The 24,703-nt window shown below is 34.3% G+C and overlaps 2 protein-coding genes across 29 annotated transcripts; both read left to right on the forward strand.

Annotated features, from left to right (window-relative positions):
* The first annotated feature begins 369 nt into the window (after positions 1-369).
* On the forward strand, positions 370-12,047 carry LOC130821354 (kxDL motif-containing protein LO9-177). Of its 28 annotated transcripts, none has more exons than XR_009045351.1 (6): positions 370-611; positions 727-824; positions 1,299-1,353; positions 3,997-4,944; positions 10,463-10,506; positions 10,587-11,144. XR_009045351.1 is itself a non-coding variant. In XM_057687073.1 (6 exons), the coding sequence occupies exon 6, from the start codon at positions 11,288-11,290 to the stop codon at positions 11,714-11,716; it is 429 nt and encodes a 142-aa protein (XP_057543056.1). In that variant the 5' UTR covers positions 380-611; positions 727-824; positions 1,299-1,353; positions 3,997-4,944; positions 10,463-10,532; positions 11,278-11,287; the 3' UTR covers positions 11,717-12,047. The 28 variants fall into 28 exon arrangements, 14 of the variants coding, with proteins under 14 accessions (XP_057543056.1, XP_057543053.1, XP_057543055.1 ...); XM_057687073.1 differs by lacking the exon at positions 10,587-11,144 and adding an exon at positions 11,278-12,047 and having other exon boundaries at positions 380-611; positions 10,463-10,532; XR_009045350.1 differs by having other exon boundaries at positions 3,997-10,506.
* Positions 12,048-13,810: 1,763 nt separating this feature from the next.
* LOC130820118 (rhamnogalacturonan I rhamnosyltransferase 1-like) lies at positions 13,811-24,679 on the forward strand. Its single transcript, XM_057685368.1, has 8 exons — positions 13,811-14,567; positions 17,682-17,749; positions 17,831-17,919; positions 18,005-18,167; positions 19,088-19,377; positions 20,192-20,396; positions 22,918-23,075; positions 23,890-24,679. The coding sequence occupies exons 1-8, from the start codon at positions 14,309-14,311 to the stop codon at positions 24,161-24,163; spliced, it is 1,506 nt and encodes a 501-aa protein (XP_057541351.1). The 5' UTR covers positions 13,811-14,308; the 3' UTR covers positions 24,164-24,679.
* The last annotated feature ends 24 nt before the right edge of the window (positions 24,680-24,703 follow it).

Consider the following 24,703-nt stretch of genomic DNA (forward strand, 5'->3'; position numbering starts at 1 on the left):
ATTTTATTATTATTATTATTATTATTATTATTATTATTAATAACCGTAATAATAATAACCGTTATAATAATAATAATAACCGTAATAATAATAATAATAATAATAATAATAATAATAATAATAATATAAATAAGAATAATTAAAAAAAATTAAAAAAAATGAAAATGAAAAGTTATACTCAATGGCAAATTTGTAAATTTTTAAAGATCAGGGGCAAATTCGTAATTTCATTAGGAAGGGTGGCGATAAAATGAAAAGGGTGGCGACAAATAAGAATCGGGATTAATCAAGGGTAAAAAGAGAGACGTAGACAGTGGCGGACCGAATTAAGTGACAAGGGGTACAACTGTACCCCAGTTTGAAAAATAAAAAAGAGAAAAAAAAAAAAATTAAACCAAAACACGGGAAAAGAAAGAAAGAGAACGCCCATTTCAGAAAGAAAGAAAGCAAGCAGCCAAGCCTCACGCGAAACAGCGAACTCGCGAACTGCTCCTCGCCTCCTCCCTGCTTGCCTCGCCGGCTCGCCGCCCTGCTGTCAACCCACGTCGACGTCGTACCTCCGGCGCTCCCGTCCCTGCCTCCTCAGTGCTACGGGCCGCCGCCGTCACGCCGTACGTTTATGAACCCTAATTATAATTTCTTCATTTATGAACCCTAATTCCCTAAATCCCTAATTATAATTTGTTGATTTACTGATTTGTTTCATTGTTTGTTGGTTAAATTTAGATACTTAATTTGATTCAAGTAATATTAATGCTGGTTTTGATGCTTACGGTTTTGATGCTGGTTTTGAATGTTGGTTTTGATGCTGGTCATCTTCTCAGGTTTATATTCTTCATTCTTCTTGTTATTCATTTTCAGTGTGCTTTTTTTTTTTCTGTGTTTAGTTCATCGATTTTTTGTTCATCTTATTCGTTTTATTTTTTTCATTCTTTGTTCTAGATTTGTTGTTTGTTCTTGTTCTTCATTCTTCATTTGATTTTATTTGCGTTCTTGTGAATTTTTTTGACTTTCATTTAGTTCTTCGTTCTTCATTCTTGTCTTGTTTTTGTGCTTTCTTTCTGGCTTTCGTTCTTCGTTTTTGTTTTCATTTAGTTCTTCATTCTTCATTCTTGTTCTTGTTACTTTTTATTAGCGTTTTTGTGCTTTTTTTTTTTTTGACTTTCATTCGGTTTTATTTTGGTTACTTTTTATTTTGATTTTTGATTTCTTATTCTTGTTTTCATACTTGGTTTCATGTTCTTGTTTTTGTTATTGATTTCAGTTTTTGATTTTGATGGAGATTTCATTTTATTCAGATTTTGTTGTTAGGGTTTTGTTTCTTCGGAGCTGAAGTTTTCTACTCATTTCACTGTAAGATTCAAATTTTCTAATTGTTTTCATTCAAGTAATTGATTTTCTATCCTGTTTTTTTTTTCCTACAATTTTGTGTCATTTTCGGATAATTTCATTGTTAAATGCTGCATTTCGTCAACCTAGGGTTTCATTTAACTATGAATTTTGATTGTTTATTGTGTCTTGTTTACTTTGCTTTTCATGCATTAAGCCTTTTCAAGAGAGTTTGGTGTTTTTTTTTGAGGTGTGTGTGGATCTGAGTTGATTGATTTTGTGTTGAAAATTGTGAATTCCATATTTTCGGGGGTTGAATGTGGATTATATGGTTATAATTGGAATTGAAAATTTATTTTTTTAATTAATTGTTTGCAAGTTTTGATCTTGATTGAGTTTTATTATTATTTTTGTTGTTTTGAATTTCATTCATTAAGCTGTTGGACATGTCATAGGTGGTTATAGTGTGCTTTACGTGGAAATTGTGATTGGGTTTATCATCATTTTGGGATTTAAGTGTGTCATCTGTATAATTGTTGTAATTAGTTTGTTTTTTAATTGTTTTTAGTGTTATTTTTATTTTTATTTTATTTCTTTTTATACTCTTTTTTTTCTTAAGTTAAGCCTTTGATTGTTGCTAGCTGTTTTGGCTAGTTGTGAATCTTAGAGTGTTGCCACCCCCAAGGTCTTTTTTTTATACTCTTTATACTATTGATTCTATTATGTGTTGTAATTTTTTTATTTTTTAAAAAAAATTTATTCGATTATCCGAACGACATGACGTTCGTATTTTGTACCCCAGTTTGAAATTCCTGGGTCCGCCACTGGACGTAGAGATCTATTACGTCGTGAATCATAAATTCGTTATGCTCAGACTCCAGACAAGTAATACTCGGTCACAAAGTTTTGGGGGAATTACATGGGCTAATCTAAATTCTCGATTTTTATTATCAGGGAGACCCTGTGCTTTTAAATTTGCTTTTAAATTTTTTATATGGTAGATAAAATATTAAATTTTTTGCTAAATTAAGTACTTATTTTGAATATATTTTTATTAAAGTGTTCTTTAAAATATTCAGAACGTTTGTTTTTATGGAGAAAAAAGTCATTATTATGATAGATAATAATAACATAAATTTAAAAAATGTTAGCCTTTCTTCTACCAAGCGGAAAAGTTCGAAGCCTAGGATCACCACGCGAATTTAAAAAACCGTTTGTCCACGTAGCAAAGCTAAAAATTCAAGGTCAGCACATAAAATTTCCCAAGTTTTTTTTTTTTTCTTTTTATTGGAGGTCCGAGGATATACTAATCAGAGGAACATAAGAAAACATGGTCATGAAATAAATCATTTTTATAGATAAAAAAATCAAAATCTACATAAATGATAGAAAAAAGTCTTTAATAATTCTCTACTCCGTCATAAAGTTTAAAAGCATTTTGGAAATGTTTTAATTGGATGGATGCTAATAAGATATTTAAAAAAAATTATACGTAAATGAAATTAAAGAGTAGTGTCATATAAGAATTGCTATATTTTAATTTAAATACATGTATGTTTTTTAGTTATGATCTATACTCTTTCTTAAATTTTCATTTATATTTTTCCCCACTAAGTACAGACTTATCTTTTTTATTTTGAGAAAATCAAATATTTATATAAATGGTGATAATCAAACATTTGTCATTTGTTTTTGATTGAAATGAAAACCGTAACTAATATACTAATTCATTATTCTGATATCAATCATTTTACTCCTTTCTTCCGTTTCATTATACTTGCAATTTATAATGACGTTTTTCTACACTATATGTTAATGTAAGATGTATAAGCCGGAAGCAAAGGACAATTGATGGACATATGCTTTTACATCCATTCCACAGAATTTGTTCAAACAATATTTAGTGGACAAACTAAAACACTAAAAACTGAAAATTAAGATAATTGAGAAAAATTGATAAGTTGAATGTGTGACACTGAGAAAAAGAGTAGGCCATTTAGGGAACTAGGGACTAAAATAGAAAAGGACATTGTTATATATCGTCACCCTTTTATTTTATCGGCACTCTCAATGAAATTACAAATTTGCCCTTGACTTAAAATAATAATAATAATAATAATAATAATAATAATAATAATAACAATAAAATATTTAAAAAAAATAAATTAATAATAATAATAATAATAATAATAATAACAATAATAATAATAATAATATTATTATTATTATTATTAATATAAATAATAATAATAATAATAATTATAATAAAAATAAGAATAATGATAATAAAAATAAAAATAATATTTAAAAAAATAATAACAATAATAATAATAATAATAATAATAATAATAATAATATTTAGAAAAAATAAAAAATTAAAAAATATAGTCACGCGCAACTAATTTATTTTTTTTAAAAAAATTTTAAATATTATTTTTATTATTATTATTGTTATAATTTATTATTATTATTAACAATAACAATAATTATTATTATAATAAAAATAATATTTAAAAAAAAAATTATTTAAAATAATAATAATAACAATAATAATAATACTAATCATAATAATAACAATAATAATAATAATAATAATAATAATAATAATAATGATGATAATGATAATAATAATAATAATAATATAAAAATAATATGGCAAATGTTAAGTAGGTAAGAGGCTGTGTGCAAAGACTCAACCCAATAAGAAGAAGGAAGGGATGCATGAAATAAAAGAGAGCGACATACATTATTAATAGTGCGGACCATAGCAGGAGTAAGAATCAAGGATAATAATTTCCTTTACTTGGGACAATTTGTAATGCTATTGCTTCTTGATTTAGGTAATTTCTTTTCTTCGTTTAATTTTTCCTGGGGTTTTGCTCTTTCTTTGATTTTTTAGGATTTAGGGTTTCTTGCATTGTTATTATGCTTCATTTTAGCTTCAATTTCTTTTCAATGGATTATAACAAATACTCAAAATTACGTAGATATTCCAGAAAAACAGGGAACTTTCGAATAATTATGATGATTTTAACATTAAAAAAAAAAGCAAACAAAAGACTAAGGGGGCGTTTGGTTGGGGTTAATAAACAAAGGGAAAGAGAATGGGTAAACCCGATTCCCTTTGTTGTTATTTGTTTGCCACTCACAATCATATCCTTTTCTCATTTTTTGTTTTGGGATTACCCATAATTAGGGCTTCCTCATTCCCCAACCCCCCGTACCTTTTCCATTCCATTCCCCTGCATTACCCTCTCCTCTCAAACCCTACACACGGCCGTCCGCCTCCTCCCTCAAGTTTTCCTCTCTTCCTCACGACGGCCGGCCGCCATTAGTTCGTAGCTTTCTTCTCCTCAATCTCGACTTTCCTGCCGCCATTGTCAAATGTAAGTTCTTCTACTATTGCTGATTTCATTCGACTTCAGTGGCCATCTCAATCTCTTTTCTCTTCTAATACTGTTGCCATCGTTCGACTTCAGTGGCCATTTCATTCATTATTCTCCATTGAACTGCTTTGTTCGAGTTCCTACGAGTGCTGCTTCATCTTCATCTCAAACCCACGATTCAATTGGACTACTTTGTTTGTTCATTCAATTTGACTGCTTCAATTCGCAGGTAAACCCACTGCTTTGCTTTCCTTATTTATCAAATTCTTGTTTGTTCATTTCGGTTAGCCAATTTCTTGTTGCTTATTTTCTTGCTGCTGCTATTTGATTGTTGCTGCCATTTCTTGTTGCTTCAAAGAAATGGTAATTTTGTGGGTATATTGCTTGTAACTGTTGGGTAGTTTATGGATTTAGTAAGTGTTGGGTAATTTTGTGGGTATATTTCCATTTTGTTATTGATGTTCTTGATGGAGTATAATGTGAGGGCTGTTGATGTTCTGGGCTGTTGATGGAGTATCTTGCTGCCATTTTGTTATGGGTATATTGCTTGATGTTCTGGGCAGCTTCATGGAGCAATTCCATGTTTAGAATAAGGTGCTTAACTTGAACCAAACAGTCACAAAGGGAATCAATGAGCAGTTCATTCCGTTTCCTGAACACAATCAAACGACTAGGCTAAATTAGGGGAATCCATTCCTTTCTCCTTCATTCCCTTTCCTCATTCCATTCCGATTTCCTTGTGCGAACCAAACGCCCCATAAAAATTGACTTTTAATAATTTGTTATGAAAACCAAAATTTGTTAAGCTGGTTTGACATTTTACAGTAATCCTTTTTGATTATTGGAATGCAGAATTCTCTTATTTAAGAAAATTGATACAATAAGTAAGATGTTATTACTTATTAACCTTGAGATGGATAGATTATGATTATGAATGTGGTTAAGTGTTTAGTTTTATCTATCAATGAATTTGTGGAATGCGATCGTGAATATATTTTGTAATGAGTTGTAACCGTAAATCTTTCCTTTCTTCTCATATTCAAAACATCATTTCATTTTTCCTTAACCGTTTGAGAGATTCGGATTCCTCTATTGGATATGCTTGTATTTCTGCTATTTCGTCACTTTCTTCATTAATTCTTTTTTTTCTTTACTTGATTATTTTTTTGGGTCAATCTCAATAGAGCAAGGTTTTATTGCCCAAATGAGTTGTTTGTGCTTGAATGCAACCATTAATGATGGAATTTTGGGTGAAAGAGAAGATGGAGATTTGATTAAAAAGGTTTTGCCTAAAGTTATGAAATTGTTGGAAAATAATGGTGTTTAAAGCAAAAGGAACATTCTTAGGAGTGATTGAAAGTGTTATTGGTGTATATAATAAAATTGTGATTAATAATAAGGTTGGAGGAAATTTTAGGAAAATTTGTAAATAATACTCTCAATTATTGCTCATTGACTCGAAATACTCCCAATTATTATTTAACCCTATATACCCCTAATATTGGGATAGTTAACCTTGTATATCCCTAACTTATGCTCATTGACTCAAAATATCCAAAAACAATCGATTGAAAATAATGTATATAGTGGTCAAGGTTAGTATTGTTGTTGAAATGCTGAGTTCTGATGAATGGATGCCTAGAAAATTTGTTGGTAAAGTTCTGCTTAAGTTGGTTATTGTTTTAGATGAAGATTCTACTGCTCAAGTTATAACATTGTTGTTAATTATTTAGAGTGTAAGAGATTTGGTAAAGTAAGGTTTTTGTTTCGATTAGTATGGGCTGTGGGCAGTGTTAGGCAATATTGATAAATATTGTGTATTATAGATTGATGAGTGGATAAACACGTGGGTTTGTATTAAACCATATAAATATTGCAATATTAAGTCTTGCTCCTGGAGAGAGGAGTATTCCATTCATTTACATGGTATCAAGCCAAACCTTCACCATCTCCTTTTTTCTTCTCTGATCTTCTTCCGCTGCAATTTCTTTTGTTTTTTTATCTTCTTCAATACTCTTTTCTGTTCTTGTCTTTATTATCATGGCTGGAGCCTGGAGGAGATGACAATGTCAAGACCTCTCTTGTCAACGCTTACCATCCGGCTTTGAATGTCTCCAACATTAGGAGTCTTGTACTGTTGGTTCTTGACGGTGAAACACTCCAGTTTACTCCATGGCTACGTTGTTCTGAAATACCGCAAAGGTATACGCAGTTCTTGATCACATTGATTCCACGGTTAGTTGACCACCGGACGTCGAAGTTGGGTTGTGGGAACGTCTTGATGCGGTGGTTCTTCAATGGATATACGGCACTATTCACACTGATCTTTTGTACCGACTTCTTGATGAAAGGGCCACAGCTATGGTGGTTTGGGAAAAATTACGTGATCTTTTTCAAGACACTAAGGGTACTTGGGTTGTTCATCTGGAAAACCAATTTAGTATGATTAAATTGGAGAATTGTTCTTCATTGGCAGATTATTGTCAACGTTTGAAGGCTATTTCTGATCAATTATTGACAATGGGTCATTCAGTTCCGGAAGAACGCTTGGTTCTTCAATTGACCGGAAAATTGACGTCGGATTACGCGATGGTTGCAACCTTAACTCAACAGGCGTCCCCTTTACCTTCTTTCTCCAAAGCATGCTCCATGCTTGAGCTCCATCGAGTTAGCCGTTAAAAGAACCAGGAGGACTCATCTTTATCTTCTTCCTCGATTGCTCTTGTAGCTACGACAACCTCTTTTTGTGGTTCGTTTGGTGGTTCCGTTGGAGCTGGTGGCCGGTCTACGGTAATGGGACAGTTCAAGGGTAGCAAGAAAAAGAAACACAGCTCCTCAAGGGGGGGAATAAACCGGGGGGACATCAAGCCCAACAATCGCAACCGCAACCCTTTTTCTATCCACCTTGGGTTGGACCATGGTCTTCCTTTTATCCACCATGTCCATTCCTCTCTGCTCCGGTTCAGTGGCGTGGTGGCCATGGGCAACGACCTTCGGTTTCTCATGGTCAGCAAGGTGTTCTTGGTCGGGCCCCACAGCACGGTAATACCACTGCTGCTTTCTTGGCTCCGGGACATAATTTCCAACCCTCTGACTTGCCTCCAATGTTCAACACTATGCAACTTCAACCTCCGGACAATAACTGGTATATGGATACCGGTGCAACGTCCCATCTCATGAATGGTTCAGTTATTGATTTCCCATTTATTAATTGGAATTCTTATAATTCACATATTATGGTTGGTGATGGCACTAGAATACCGATTAAGGGTTGTGGGACTATGGCTTTACCTAAACCTTTTGCCCCTCTTACTCTTAAAAATATTTTATTTACTCCTCATATTGTCAAAAATCTTGTGTCTGTCCGTAAATTCACTTCTGATAATAATGTGTCTGTCGAATTTGACCCGTTTGGTTTTTCTGTGAAGGATCTGCAGACGGGGAATTTGTTGATGAGGTGCAATAGTGTCGGGAGTCTCTTCCCTCTCTTATCAAATAAAGATTCCTCTTCATCTGCTTTTGCTACTCTATCTTCTGATGTTTGGCACAACCGATTGGGTCATCCTGGTGATCACGTGCTTAGTTTTCTTAGGAGTAAAAAAATAATTGATTGTAATAAAGGCCTAGCCTTCATGTTTGTCATGGTTGTCAGTTGGGAAAGCATTGTCGGCTTCCTTTTTCAGGTTCTACTACTAGAATTACTTCTCTGTTTGATATAATACATACTGATTTATTCACTTATCCTATTAATAGTCATACGGGTTTTCCCTATTATTTTCTCTTCCTAGATGATTATTCTCATTATTTGTGGGTGTTTCTTTTAAAATCTAAAACTGTTGTCTATGATACTTTTGTGCGTTTTCATAAGTATGTTCAAACTCAGTTTGGTTATTTCATTAAGGCATTGCAATGTGACAATGGGCGTGAGTATGATAATGACAACTTTACTTTATTCTCTCTTTACCATGGCATGATTTAGCGTTATTCGTGTCCTCATACTTCCTCTCAAATTGGAAAGGCGGAACGTATGATCCGCACTATTAATAATGTATGCCGCTCTCTTTTATTTCATGCATCCCTTCCTTCTTCTTATTGGGTTGAGTCTTTGCACACGGCCTCTTACCTACTTAACATTTGCTCTACTCGATTGTTAGGTAATCTCACTCCTGTTCATATTCTGTATAATAGAGCCCTGACGTACAATCATATTCGTACATTTGGTTGTCTTTGTTATCCAAATGTCTTCGCCACCGCGTCCAACAAAATGAGTCCCCGTTCTACTCCTTGTATTTTTCTTAGATACCCTCTTTCTTATCGGGGGTATCGATGTCTAGACATTCAAACTAAGAAAATCATTATTTCTCGACACGTGGTGTTTGATGAATCAGCAGTTCCATATTCCTCAAATTATACTCCACAGCTCTCAGATTTTGATTTTCTGCTTTCTAACGAGCACACAACTCCACCTTCTCTTCTGATTCACTCTAGCTCGCCGACCCAACCCCCAAATCAACACCCTTTCCCTGATGTTGGGCCAGCTTCTCCAGGACAGCTCACCCCTTTCCCCTCCATAACAGCCCACAGATTCTCTTTACTCTTCTTCACATTCTCCTCTTCCTTCTAGCCCACGTGTCATCCAGCCTTCTCACTCCATGCACACCCGTTCTAAGTCTGAGATTTTTAAGCCGAATTCGAAGTATGCTAATGTTGTTTTTGCTACTTTGTCTACTCCTCAAAAATCTCCGTTACCTCGTTCTCCGGCTAATGCTCTACAAGATCCTAACTGGTATAGTGCTATGTGTGATGAATATAATGCCATGATTGCTACTCATACTTGGGACTTTGTTCCGAGACCAAATAATGTGAATGTGATTCGGTGTTTGTGGGTCTTTACCCATAAGGAGAGATCTAATGGGGAGTTTGAGAGACACAAAGCTAGGTTGGTTGCTAATGGTAAGAGTCAGGAAGTTGGTGTTGATTGTGGTGAGACTTTTAGTCCGGTGGTGAAACCGACTACTATTCGCACGGTTCTTAGTCTGGCTTTTTCCAGACAATGGTCTATTCACCAGCTCGATGTGAAAAATGCTTTTCTTCATGGACATTTACAGGAAATTGTATACATGCATCAACCATATGGGTTTGTTGATCTCAACATGTTTGTCTTCTCCGGAAGTCTTTTTATGGTCTTAAACAGGCTCCTTGGGCCTGGTATCAGCGTTTTGCGACTTACATTCTTTTTTTGGGTTTTGTTAACAGCAAAATTGATACATTATTGTTTATCTTCCGGAGAGATACTGAAACTGCTTTTCTGTTATTATATGTTGATGATATTATACTCACATGTTCATCTCATGCTCTCCGACATCGTATTATTTCACTTCTTAGTTCAGAGTCTTCTATGAAGGATCTTGGTTCTTTATTTGAGTTTCTGGGTATTTTTGTGTATCAGTCTAAGGATCGAATGTTTCTTTCTCAACGAAAGTATGCTCAAGAAATTCTGCATTGGGCACATATGTCGTCTTGTAAACATGCTTCTACTCCGGTTGATACTAAGTCTAAACTTAGTTGTACTTCAAGGAAACCACTTGTGACTCCCTCTTTTTATCGGAAACTTGTGGGTGCTCTCCAATATTTGACTTTCACCTGGCCTGATATGTCTTATGCGGTTCAACAACTCTGTTTATTTATGCAGGATCCTAAGGAACCTCATGTCTTATGCGGTTCAACAACTCTGTTTATTTATGCAGGATCCTAAGGAACCTCATTTCAATGCCATGAAATGTGTTCATCGGTATTTACAAGGGACACTTAGTTTTGGTATGCATCTTTATTCCACATCTGCTTCTTGTTTGATTGCATATTCTGATGCAGATTGGGGTGGTTGTCCGGATACACGTCGCTCCACTTCCGGGTACTGTGTGTTTCTTGGTGACAATTTGATCTCTTGGTCGTCTAAACGACAGTCTACTCTCTCCCGCTCGAGTGCCGAGGCCGAGTATCGGGGGTGGCTAATGTGGTGGCCAAGACTGCTTGGTTACGAAATTTGTTGTTGGAGTTGCATTGTCCTTTACCTTAGGCTACATGTCTCATAATTCGGTTAATCATCAGCGAACAAACATGTGGAGTTAGATATTCATTTTGTTCGTGAAAAAGGTTGCCCTTGGTCATTTTCGTGTGCTTCATGTCCCATCTTCATATCAGTATGCCGATATTTTCATCAAGGGGCTTCCGACACTGCTATTTGTTGACTTCCGGTCCATCTTGAGCATCCGTCATCCTCCCGCTCAAACTGAGGGCGCGTGTTAGGAAATGTTGATCAATATTGTGTATTATAGATTGATGAGTGGATAGACACGTGGATTTGTATTAAAACCATATAAATATTGCAATATTAAGTCAATGCTCCTGGAGAGAGGAATATTCCATTCATTTACAGGCAGATTTGTTTTTGACTTTGATTTGGGTGTTATACTGTAACAATCCTTTAACGGTTGTTTCAATACCCCTTTCTTTTACTTTCTCCGTATCTATCTTTTTAATGATGCAAGTTATTTTTCCGCAGGTGTATAGTGATGGAAGAATCAGAACGGACAGCGATTAAGGCAGCATCAAAGGAAGTTTCTCATGAATGCAAAACGCTTATGAATTCTGAGTTGATCGAATCTCTTAAGCAAATGCAACATCTCATATTGGGAAGACTGCAAGACAGCAATGCAGTGCTTTCACATTTCAATGAATACTCGGAGAATGGCTATGCAGATGTCATTGCTGACTTCTCGAGAAATACTCGTGTCTTGAAATCAATGAAGACAGACCTCGACTACATATTTCAGAAGTTGAGAAGCATGAAGTCCAAGATCTTAGCTACTTATCCCGATGCGTTCCCAAATGGATCCTTGGAAGTGGTCGACAGCAGACTGGACCTTGAGGTGCCTGCATGCGACTCAGATCAGAAGGATCATGCTAGTCCAATAGAACCCCATCAACTACCAACTGTGTAACACTTTCGGCTAATGGTACCCAATACCCATCTTTTATGTTTGTTGGTTCAAAAATTCTTGAATTTGAATTTTTTTTAACGTGCATATAGCATGTTCTAAAACCATGAACCTCCATGATTCACAAGTTTTTCACCATTCCTTCAACCAACCTACTTACTAATGGAATGAAGAATCAACCAATTTGTTTTGTTCATTTTATATGTATAATATATAGTTCTATTATAAATAATATACAATGTCAATGCAACTTATATCAAACTTACATATTTTCTATTTAAATGAACTATATACATTGATATGATTAATGATACTAAAATGGTTGTCACCTAAACGTGATTTGGAGGGTGATGGGTCAGATGTACGCAAACATTATTCTTATTAGTAATAATAAATGTATTTAATAGTAGAAAAACAACATTTGTAACTTTTTTAATTAAGAATTGTGTATGTTTTTAGTAAGTTATTTCAATAGTCTATTATAGTCAAAAACTTTAAAACTTTTGCACTCTCAATCTATTATTTTTTTTTGTTCTTTCCATTTATCTTATACACAATTTTCAAAGTAATTTTTATTTTCCTAAAAAAATCATTAAAAAAACTATGAAAACGCCATACTAATAAAATTATACATTAAAATAATCCTAATACAATTTCACATGTATATATAATATCTTTAATATATCTTTCAAAAAAAATTTATTTAAATTTTTTACTTGTTGAATAGTATATTTCAAATGAAAATGACATTAAAACGAAAGGAATATAATTTAAATCGCTAGAAAACTTACTACCAAGAGTTATGATCATATAATCTTAGTCTAATGATATCTTTTGCTTTTGCAAAGTTATTTAACTTGGATGGTACCAATTTACATACATTAATGATAATCTCTTAATAATCATAATTAAAAGAAGGTTAAAGCCTAAAGGCATTGACATTTGTAAGTAGGATTCCAAAAATTATGACAGTAAGTGCATTGAAGACAACACACTCAATTACTCCTCATTACTTCTCAATTACGTCACTAATCTCCATGATTTCTTGCTACTTTTTTTTTTTTTTGTCTTTTACATGTGGTACTAGTATTTTTTTATTCCACTTATTTTACAAACTATTTCTTCTATTTTATTCTATTTGTTGCATTTCATTATATTAAGCAATCAAAGACTTTATTTTGATAATTTATATTTTGAGTTATAGATAGTTTATCATTAAATTCATTATCATCTCAATGAGATTTGTGATTTGCCTAGAGGTTCATTCTAGTCATCGAGTTCATTTTAAGTAAGATATTTTGGCTCGGGGCAAAATCGAGTTTTGTGTCCACATTGATTTTTACATAATTATAAATTTTTTTTTAAGTCAGGTCAAATCAGTTTCGATTACAAGGTCGAGTGAACATCGCGTCATCGGGTCTGTTTTGAACCCCTCTGGTTCCCCCTAAGACATGGGTGTTAAAAATTTAATATTATAAAAATACGCGATTAGATGATCTAAAAAAGATCTCACCATATTTTTTTACACATTAACCTCAATATATAATAAGCTTGAATAACAAATAATATCAAAAATCTTATGTAGCAACTATTTTAGAACCAAGGTAGTACTATTATAATAATTGTATTTGGCAATGTATTTTCGTTTAGACCATTTCTAATTTAAATACAACTAATGCTCTCATAGAGTTTACATCTCTTTTTTAAATAATTGTTTTTGTATTTCTTCGTAAGCATTAACTGTATAATAATCTCTTTTTGAAAATTTTTTTTATGATCCCATAATCTCAAATCCTTTCACTGAATCAATGTTTGTTTAAAAGCTAGCATGTTTGAGTTAAAATTGATCTCACGAGTTGAGAAAATTATTATTTTATGTAGTTTGTTTTATTCAATAAATTTATAAAATTTTTTAATTAAATTTTCAATTCATAAATGAAAATTTTTGAGTTAATAGTATAAGTTGATTGAAAAAAATATTAGGTGATAAATAATAAATAACATTTATTGATTTAACACTAAAAATTCACCATTTTTGAAAATTAAATCAGATTAGTCTGACAACATCATCTATCATATCTTACTCATAAAAAAATTAAAAAATATAAGTAGAATTTGAAAAAAAAAAGAAAGACAACAACTCATATTAAATCATTAAATAACACGTGGAAAAACATAAAAAAGGTTCGTGGAGTAGAAGTCAATCCATCACTTAAGACGGTAGACGCCTAGACGGTTATTGCTTCAGGTTGTTGACCCAAGTAAGGGAGAAAATTAAATTAATTTCAACCTTCATTAAATTCTCCCACCATCCTTCAATTCCTTCTTTGTCTCTCTACTTTCTCCTCCTCGTGATTATTCTTACCATCTCAAATTTCATCTCTCTCATGGTTTTTGCGCTTATCATCACAAATTTGATCCTTAATCTCGTCATCTTCTAGGGTTCAATTCAATTCGATCGACGCCATTGCAGACTAATTCAAGCTTAGCGAAGTTTTCTCGGCTTCGGCAACAACAATTTCGACATTACATTGGCTTTGATAAATTAGGGTTTTGTTTCAATGATTGGGCGATAAAGTGGAAGAGGAGACTAAAATGGAGGTTAGATCGGACGGTTTTCCGCAGGTGAGGTATGAAAAGATTCCCGTGCTGCCCATGATCGAAAGAACTAGGCTCAATGGTTGTTTTGTCAAGGTTTGCTCCAGCATTGTGTTGTGGACTGTGGTGGTTCAGCTCCTTGTCTATGGAGTTCTATGGCATCCGCATTTCCTCACTAATTTCTCCCACAGGTTGTCAAACATTTCTTCTATAAATGCCGGTTTAGTCTCGCCTCCACCTCCTCTTCCTCCTCCAAGTGAGTTCAAGTTTTTTTTGTGCTCAAGATTTCTATTTTTTGTTTAACCAGTTCGCTTGATGTTGCTATGCTTCAAATTATGGGAAGTTGTGCTTTTTTTTTGTAGCTTTTTTGTGACCTATAGATGATATTATATTGTTAAATCGGGAAATTTTTGTTAGTTTATACTAGTAAATTTTATAGTGGATCTGCTATACTTAGGGGTTAGATAATTTTGAGAGATTGGAAGCTATATAACATGGTGTAGGGAATATGAGTAGTGCGTGGAATCATGAAATGGACGTATTTGTTTCGGCATTAACTATTGAGTTCATTTTGGAACAAATTTGTGAATTGTGATAGCTGAAAGGAATCTTTAGGTGCATATAATGTAAGTACAGCATATTTACACGTAGAAACTCTAAAATACAGTAATTGTAATAATAAGAATTGAACAGGATGGCATTTTGGATAGTGGGTTCAAGCTCAAGGTATCGTTTTTATCTCAGGATGGCATTTAAAAATTTTTCTCATTTACTTGAGGTTAGAAATTGCATTGAGATGTTGGAATGTTGTATGTTGGGATTTTTGTGACTCGAACCAAGTCCAAGATCATGAAGAAGATGAATCAAGTGTTGGTCGAAAAGGCTAGATGCGCGGGGTGCGGAGATCTACGCGGGGCGCGGAGAAGCTTTTGTTTTGGGCATAGTGCAGTGCGCGGGCTGCGGAGTATGGCGCGTGCCACGGAGCCGCGGAGAGCTGTGTTTTGTGTGGGATTTAGTTTTTCCACGTTCTTTTGACGGTTACTTAGTTTTTTGGCGCGGTTTCTTTGTAATTGTTAACCTAATTTCTTTGTTTTAATGAGGTATACTATATAAAAGCCCCATTATCTTAGAATTAGTGATGCATGAAACAAAAAGTGAGGAAAATTAAGAGAGAAAAAACTTGGAGCGCCATTGTTGTGGTTTCTCGTTTATCTTGTAATCTCCCAATTTATAATGAAAAGTTTGTTCTCAGTGTCGGTGGACGTAGCTATCACATTGATAGTGAACCACGTTAAATTTCTCGGTGTGATTTTCTTTATTGTTTTTTTGAATCTTTATTACTTTCCGTTATTGTTCTTGATCTTTGCTTCTGCTGTCGTACAACATTGTACTTGAGGAGGTAAAAAGTGCGGTTGAGTTTAAAATAAAAAGTTTTGGTAGCTACTTTTATAGTCATGTTTCCTACATTGATTGAATGATCTTTAAGATTCTCAAATCAAGTTTCTTTCCTTCGTCGTTTCGTATTCCTTTGATTTCATAATGATCTTTACACTTGTAGTTGTAAAATGGGAAACACTGAAAGAAGAGAGGGGAAAGAGAGTAGAAACTATTAGAATTAGTTTATAGGATAGATAGAAATAAAATGTGTAAAGATCAATTAGGAATGAAGAGAGTAGTTTCTAATAGATATTTTGAGTTTGCATGTCATGCGAACCCATCAATAATTTATTTTCCTCGTTCTACGATAGAATTCGAAACAAAGACCAAGGAAAATATTTAGGGGTCACAGCTATTGAGTAGATGAGAGAGGCATGTTTGTGGTAGTTTAAGCATGTGCTACGATGGAGTGTTGGCAAGCCGATAAAGAAAATAGAAAGTTGGAATTTGGAGATTTAGAAAAAGGGTGAGAAAGACCAAAGATGACTTGAAGGAAATGATTGAAAATAATATGAAGGATCTTGATTTGTAGGTTTAGATGAGTATGTATTGGAAATGAATGGAAGATACCACTGGATTGATTTATTAACTCATATGGATTAAGTATGTGACTATTGTTGTTTACTTTAAGATATTATTTTGCTGTTTTCCCTTGTAAAGGGTATTTAGCGTTTGGTATGAAGAGAATGGGTTGAAAGAGCCATTACCACTACTACACTAGATAGAAGTGAACCGATAAATTCATTGCGTGTGGATGACCATAAGAAATATATATTATTGACTCATTTAGTCAATCTTATCCTTAGGGCTTTGTTACTAAAGTTGATACACAAAAGGTAAGGAGAGAGAAATTGAGATTACTTGGGTATGGGTCTGTGAATTGTTAATTTTTTTTATAGGTGTTGAAGTATTAAAAGAGGGAAACAAACAAAAACTTGAGAGTTAGTAATTGAGCAGAATATTCGAAAATGGACGAAGTATATCATGAGGTGGTCCTTTGGTTGACAATTGACAACATTATACAACGAAAATTTGCTATTCATGAAAACTTTCCAGTCTCGCATACTTGTTCGGTTTGACAAAAGAATATATTCATGGGATTTTTCATTTCTTTCCACAATGGGAAAAATTAATTACCTAGCCCCTATTTGTCAGTAGAATTTCCATGGGATTTTTGGACTTCCTATGGAAATTTTCTATTTAAAGTTTTAAACTTTCGATTATTTGTTCCCTGTAATGATAGTCTTTACTTCATTGATTATTTAAGGGTAAATTTGATTTTAATGCAACAAAGCTTTTAGGGCTTAGCTTCCATTAAGGTTTGAGGTTCACTAACTTGGAGTAGGTTGTTCTTTAGTTTATGGCTTTGTTTGGGTAATGGAAGTTTGATCAAAATTTAGAGGATTGGGCCCACTTTAGAGCTTTTTGTAGTTAAATTCACTTATGAAGGTGTTTTTGGCAGATAGGATTAGAATGGAGGATTGAACTAAATCCACTCATTTTCAATAATAAGCTGCAAAACATGAGCATTTTGATATAGAGAATTGTACTTTTAGGGTCGAAAAGACATGTGTGACTAGTTAATGTACTAGTCAAATAGCTAGTAAACTATTCACGTCAGGACATGTCATTTTACTCGGTTAAACAAAGAAGCTAGTATATTTATGAGTTAGTTTTACCATGTAGTATTATTTAAATTGCTAAAATAATCAGAATATTAATCCAGTTAATTCAATCTACTATCAACTATAAGTCAATGCAATTTATTAATCTATCTGCTACTAGCTATCCGCTTATTCCCAAACATGGCTTATCACTTTGGGACTTTTTATCTAAGCTTTTCAATTTGCTTGATGATGTTTCTCTTACGCAGGAAGTAGTGATGCTAAGAAGCTAAAAGGTTTAATTAAATTGTTAATTCTATTTTCTGCAGGAAATTATACAAGTAATGGTTTTCTAAGAGTAACTTGCAATGGAGGCTTGAATCAAATGCGTGCTGCGGTTTGTGTTCTTTTTTTAGTCTTAATCAGTTTGTACATTATTTCATCACGGGTTGTCTTCTTAGGTTGTCTTGCATTTCAGATATGTGACATGGTTACTGTTGCTCGATTCCTAAATCTTACTTTAATTGTCCCAGAGCTTGATAAGACATCCTTCTGGGCTGATACAAGGTATACTTGCTTCAGTGGCTGTTTTAATCATTTCACTTTGGTGTGTCTTTTGTGTGATTCTGACCTCTTTGGGTTCTTATTGCAGTAACTTTGAGGATATTTTTGATTTGAAACATTTCATTGATTCCCTAAGGGATGAGGTCCGAATCATTAGGAGGCTACCGAAGAGGTACAGAAAGAAGTTTGGATTTAATCCACTGGTTATGCAGCCTATTAGCTGGTCCAGTGAAAAGTACTATTTTCAACAGGTTTGAACCTTAATCAGTGACTTTAAATTTAACCAAGGGCAATGCGGATAACCTGGTATTGTCATGTGAATTTTTTCTTGAAACTTAACCTAAATATACAATTTGTGACTTTGCAGTTCGCTAGCATTAGATTTCTTGATAAATCATTTTGTTTCTTAAATACTTTAGGTAGTTCATTTTACAACTGTTCATTGTCATAATATTTTTTTTGGAATGACAGTTTGATCATCAACTACACGTAGAAAGTATGTAGATTCGGTTGATGATTAAATATTTAAGCAGATTAGTTGTGCATAGGGAATTTTATTATTTCGTGTCTTCCAAGTTGTGTGATCTTTTAAGAGTTACAGTTTTATGTTCTATCAGTCTATTACCAGCTCAACAACATTTCACTACCCAGTTGCCATTAAAGATGATCAAGCCATTTCGCGGCCGTTACCGCAAATGTAGCCAAAATCACAGTTTGCACTATGCACGAAATTGAATATGGTTTTTGCCTCAGGTAGGGCCTAGGGCAGTCCATTCGTTCATGAGAAAGAGATTTTGTTTGTGATGTCTTGAAAAATTGGAAAATGTTTGAACATTAAAGTTTCATCATTGAAAGGAAGTCGAATATTTAGTTAAGTCCTTACGCAAAAATGAGTGTAGAGATGGTTGAAAAATGCAGAAAGGGGTCAGGGACGGGTTTTTCTTTTTTTTTTCTTTCTGCTCACTTTAAAGTATCTAGTCTTGACATAACTATATTGATCATTGGTTGGAGCTTCTCTATTTGCTTAGACTCTGGCCTCTCTTGGTTGGCCGTTACGGTGATTGATGATGTGATATGTCATGTGAACTGCCAAAATGGTGTCTTGTTCAGTGATTGATAATATGGTTGCTTTTCTGACACATGTGCTTCTTGTTTGATGGGCATTATGCAGATTCTGCCACTTTTTGAAAAGCATAAAGTTGTACACTTTAATAAAACAGATGCACGTTTAGCAAACAATGGACTTCCTCTTGAATTTCAGAGACTCAGGTGCCGTGTTAATTTTCAAGCTCTGAAATTCACACCTAAGATTGAGGCTCTAGGACAGAGATTGATCCATTTACTGCAAGAGAAGGGACCTTTCATTGCTTTGCATCTGCGATATGAGATGGACATGCTGGCTTTCTCAGGATGTAATCATGGCTGCAGTGAGGAGGAAGCTGAGGAGCTAAAAAAGATGAGGTTAGTTTGCTTATATTCTTATCATTTTTTCTTTAATGATGTGATTGGGCCCATAATTGTTGATTAAATTGAGAAGCGTTGTACAGGCTGTCAACATACTCAACTAATTTTGACCTTGGATTTTAGAGATGGTCCATTTTTTATGTTCGAACCTCTAAGGTTGTTGGTTGGGGGTGAGGATCTTATATCCACGTGTTAAATTACAAGCCTCATTTAAAGTTTAGTAGTAATTGTGAGGATTTAGCAATTATGACTATTACGCTCTCAAATATCTTTACTCATGTGACTGACAGCTGATTGATTGTACTGTTGGCCAGAGCTAGAACTGTACTATTTAAAATAAGAGGAGAAACAAATATAAGGCATCAGTTACGTACCTAGTAACACAGGAAATTTTCTCTTAGGAGCTATAGATTCAAGCTTCACGACTTTTGACTGTCAAATTTTGGGAGTCCCACAAGAGGAGTTTGCACTGAATTTAAAGATGATTTGTATTTTTTTTCTCTTATTTCTGCTTGTGTTACATGTGATTGGTCACCAAATTGAAGCTTGTGCCTTGCATTAAAGCTGGTCAAGTCACTTTTAGATAACTAGCAAACAATTATGTACTTTAATCTGTTCTTTTTTGTCCTCCTGATTGTGAGGACTTCTTGCCCTCCTGTGTTATCTTCTCGTCTTCGATTGAAAAATCTCTTTCCTTTAGTGGAAAAGAAGATCTGATCTTGTTTGTATTAATTTGTAGTATGGTAATTATGGTTGTGCTTTAAATTCTTAGATGCGAGCTGCTATTTAACCCTTGTTGCGTCTGCCACAGGTATGCATACCCATGGTGGAGAGATAAAGAGATAAATTCTGAGGAAAAGAGGTCTCAAGGTTTATGTCCTCTTACACCAGTGGAGACGGCTTTAATTCTACAGGCGCTGGATTTTGATAACAACACCCAGATATATATTGCATCTGGAGAAATTTATGGTAGTGAAAGAAGACTTTCAGCTGTACGGGCTGCATTTCCTAATACGGTGAGTTACAAAATTTTGTTGTGCTCTACAATTCTTTTACTTTTTCCACGACCGGGCTCTTTGTCTTGGTTGGCAGACTGTTGCTGATATAAGGTGTGCTTTAGGATTTTGTTTTATAATGATAAGTTATTGATTGTGGAGCTCTGGAAGATGCATGTTTCTTGGGGTTTGTATGTTTCTTCCATAAAAGTTTGGGGCCTGCATTTTGGTTATTAGATGCGACACAAGGTTTAAGATTTATAACTTCTTTACATAGGTGAAAGATAAGTGAGGGTAACTTGGTTTCCCTCCCCCCCACTGAACATGTTGCAAATAGTTCGAATCGAGTATGACCAAACTAGTTGATAATATTGCTTTGTCCCACTCCCGTAATTTGTAGGATGTGAGAGGTACATGAATTTGGTAACTTAATTTATTATGAAAGAACGTAAATCATCTATAAGTTTTTCAAATTTGTTGCTATTAAGTGGAATACTACTTTATCAAACCTCTATTTGTGATGAAATACATTCTATCATACTGAAATACAAGCTATAGGACCTCAGAATAGTGAAGAGAAGAAGAAAACAAATGAGAAAAAACATAGCACAATCAATGGAACAATTAAGAAACACAAACAAGAACAAAAAATATATTTTAATGGCGTCTTAGACACCTCCCCCTCAAAATAGATCATATTTCATTAAGTATCCAACAATACAATAATGAAATATCACTCGAAATGCGTGCTCACACTCTCAAGCTTTTACATTAAGACACTCAAGTGTTATGGCCTGCAGAAATCAGACACAAGAACAACAAACACATACACTCACACCAAGAACAGAATATTCATACACAAGGCAATATTCGAGTCTTGCCAAACTCCAAGGTCAGAAACTTCATTCAATCTTTTGCTAAAACTCTTATTACAATTGTGTTGACTTATATAGCCCAAGAATACTAGCCCCTTAACAAACTAGGACAGCTGACATATATTTGTAACTAACAAAACAGAATGTTTTTACAACATATAAAAGGACAGCTGGACTAATTCATTTCTCTTTGCCTTAGTCCTTCTCCTTCCTCTTCCTCTTCCTCCTCCCATACACCAACATTTTAGGCACCTTCATGGCAGGCATAACATCACGTTCCTCTAACACTATTTTCTCCTATGTATATAGCCTTCACACACTTACAATGATGATTTTAAGCCCTATATAGCTCCCAATATCAACAAACCCTGGCTAAGGACATGACGTGTCTCAAACCTCGCAGCCGAAAACAGTGGGCCTGCCCTAGGCTGCTCGAACGAGCAGATCTCATCGTAGCCCACTGTGAGCTATTGAGTGTCTTGTTCAAGGCACCCCATTATAAAATAATATTTTCACCATCCAAAAAATTTTCAACTTTTCTTAAGTCCCGTAAACATTCCTTACATGAACATCAAATAGAAACGTAGGGAGTAGAAGAATAATAAGGGAAAGTAGAAAAGAAAAAAACAATTAGAGGTAGTCACTTCTGTAGATATATAGTAGTTTTCCCTGTGTAAATTCAAGATTGGGCATAGGGCGAATAAGGATAAATTAGTGCTTTGGGATTATTTGAATGGGCCCTTCTAATATTTTCCTTGTCTAGGGCATAAAATTTTTTGGTAGAAATCATTGACACCAGGAATGTGGAATAACTCAATTCCAGGAATTTTGATCCACAACATGGGACAAAATGCGACCCAGAAAGGTGGGAGCATTGCCCAGAACAATTTTCTTAGTTTTTGAAGTTTCATTTGAATTTTTTAATGTATATTTTAGTGGAGGAAATCGAGGACAGGGAACAAAAGGAGAGCTAATTACTTATGCGAGGTCTAAAAATCGTGAGCTTCTGTTTATTTTTTTATTACTTATCCGAGGTTGGTTGTACTTGTAGCAGCTTTGCCTTTTTGGGGATGATTAGTTTTGCTTGCTTTGATTGGGACTTTGACAATGAGAGTTCTCTTGTCCCTTATCGTTAATAAAGCTGACTATTGACATTTTTCATAGGACATTAAGTTTTAAGTTGCAAGTGATGCCACACCAAAAAAAAGTTACAATTAATACAGTAATACAATTTATATTTAAAAAAATCTGAGTAAAACATCTGTATCCGCTGTTATAGACACTTTGTATGTTCCACTTTCCACTTTCCACGTTCTTGTTCCTACCCCGTTTCTTATTGTACCTCGTTCCTTGTAACATTGGGAAGAACGCTTCTTTTCCCTTTATGTGAGTGTTTCAGCTGAATGATATCTCACATAGTCTGAATCCTGACTACTTTTACTGGGGGTGGATGGTTCATTTAGCTTGTCTTAGGGCTCATGTTCTTTCTGATGTATTGCAAGGTTGGAGCTATATTTTCCTTGATATTGGTGGATTTCTGTCCCCACCCACGCCCCGGATACTTTACTACCTTATCGTATATTATCTTTTGTTAATTGAATTCCATTTTCCATAAAATACAATAAAGCATCTAATAAGAATCATATACTCCATGATTGTGATTGCAGATTAAGAAGGATATGCTCCTTGATCCAGATGATTTGCGGCAGTTCCGTAATCATTCTTCTCAAATGGCAGCATTAGATTTTTTAGTTTCTGTTGCCAGTAATATATTTGTTCCAACTTATGATGGAAACATGGCAAGGCTAGTTGAAGGTCATCGCAGGTATCCTTTTATACTTTTCATTCGGAATTATGTTATGAATTATATAACTGAATAAAATTTTCACATGCAGTGTCTTTCATCCCCTAAGAAATCGACTGTTTTTCATACATTCTAAATAGTATAACCTTTTTTTGGGGATATAGAAAAGAAATTAGAGGTCTTAGCGGTTCATACAGGCATACAGATGATGCAATGATTTAAATTCAGAAAACAGGGAATTAATATTCTTAAATTTAAGTTTCTGTTCAAATTTGCTGTGGTGTCCTTTTCTTTTGAGATGGCATTCCTTGTGCCTATTGTTTCTGTATCAGCATGTTTCAGTGCAACTTATTCGTAATTGCTACTGCATCACTATGTTTCAACCAAAACAAGCCTTCCTCCTATTTCTCTTCCTCTTCCAATTTGGCACTAATATTATATTTGTCTCCCCATCTTCTCTCACCCAAGCGCTTGAAACTTTCAATATGCTCCATCAGCCACAAAATGAAACCAAAATGATATAGAGATTTGGTAGTCTTGTTTAGTTGTTTTATGTCATGGGTTTATATTATTTCATGAAAAAAATTGGATTTTTTCGGAACAATTGAAAGAGATTGTCCGCAGAAAAATTTTGGTGGGAACAAGATAAATGATGACAGAGAATTGGCAAATAAAAGTGGAGGTTAAATAAAAATCTAGGGAGGTAGATTGGTTCAAAAAAATTCTACTGCAAGGTGGTTTTTTTGGACATAATTATTAGACCTTTTATTTACTTCTATGCAAAGAGTAAAATTTTCTTCAAATAAATTGATACTGACTGTGATATCAATTTCAGGTATCATGGTTTCAAGAAGACCATTTTATTGAATCGAAAGAGACTTGTTGAGTTGGTTGATTTACTTCAAAATGGGACACTTTCATGGGATAATTTTGCAGCTACTGTCAAGGAGGTACATGCTAACAGATCAGGTCAACACGTACTCAGGAATGTTATTCCTGATAAACCGAAAGAGGAGGATTATTTTTATGCTAATCCTCATGAGTGCTTGTGTCAAGATCTTGATTGCAATGACTTACTTACATCCAGTAACAACAGTGTTTCACATTGAAGGTTTTTCGATAATCCTTTCTAAAGTATAAGCTTGAGCCAGTTCGTGAAGTGCATCATTCCCATTAGGCCATTACTGTGAAAATGTCCTGTGAATTGACAAGGGAAGTGCGAGCCGATAAATATGGATTCTCATTCAAGCTAGCCATGGCTCGCTGTCGAAGAGGATTCAGGTCCTTACCGAGAAAAATAGGAGGTAGTCCTAGTAAGATACATTAGCTTGATGGTGTTGCTGATTACGAGCTTGTCCACAAAGAGTGTCAAGTAGGTAAAACTGATCGAGTTCATTCTGCAAAAGCAGTTTGATCTCTTCCGTAGCCTTTTACCTTACCTCCTTTGCTTTTAGCAAATCAGTAAATTTTTATACACCCTTTCCCCTTTCTTTTTTCCCTAATTTGTAAAGTGTAATTCATTTCTCACCTCAATCAAACTCCATAGTTGTGAAATGTAAGTGTACTTAAAATAATCTTCATTGTCGATGTAATGGAAAGATAGATATGTGATAACTGTTCATGAATGAGAAGGAAGCATCAAGTTGACT

The sequence above is a fragment of the Amaranthus tricolor genome, chromosome 8, assembly GCF_026212465.1.
Source record: "Amaranthus tricolor cultivar Red isolate AtriRed21 chromosome 8, ASM2621246v1, whole genome shotgun sequence".
NCBI lineage: Eukaryota > Viridiplantae > Streptophyta > Magnoliopsida > Caryophyllales > Amaranthaceae > Amaranthus > Amaranthus tricolor.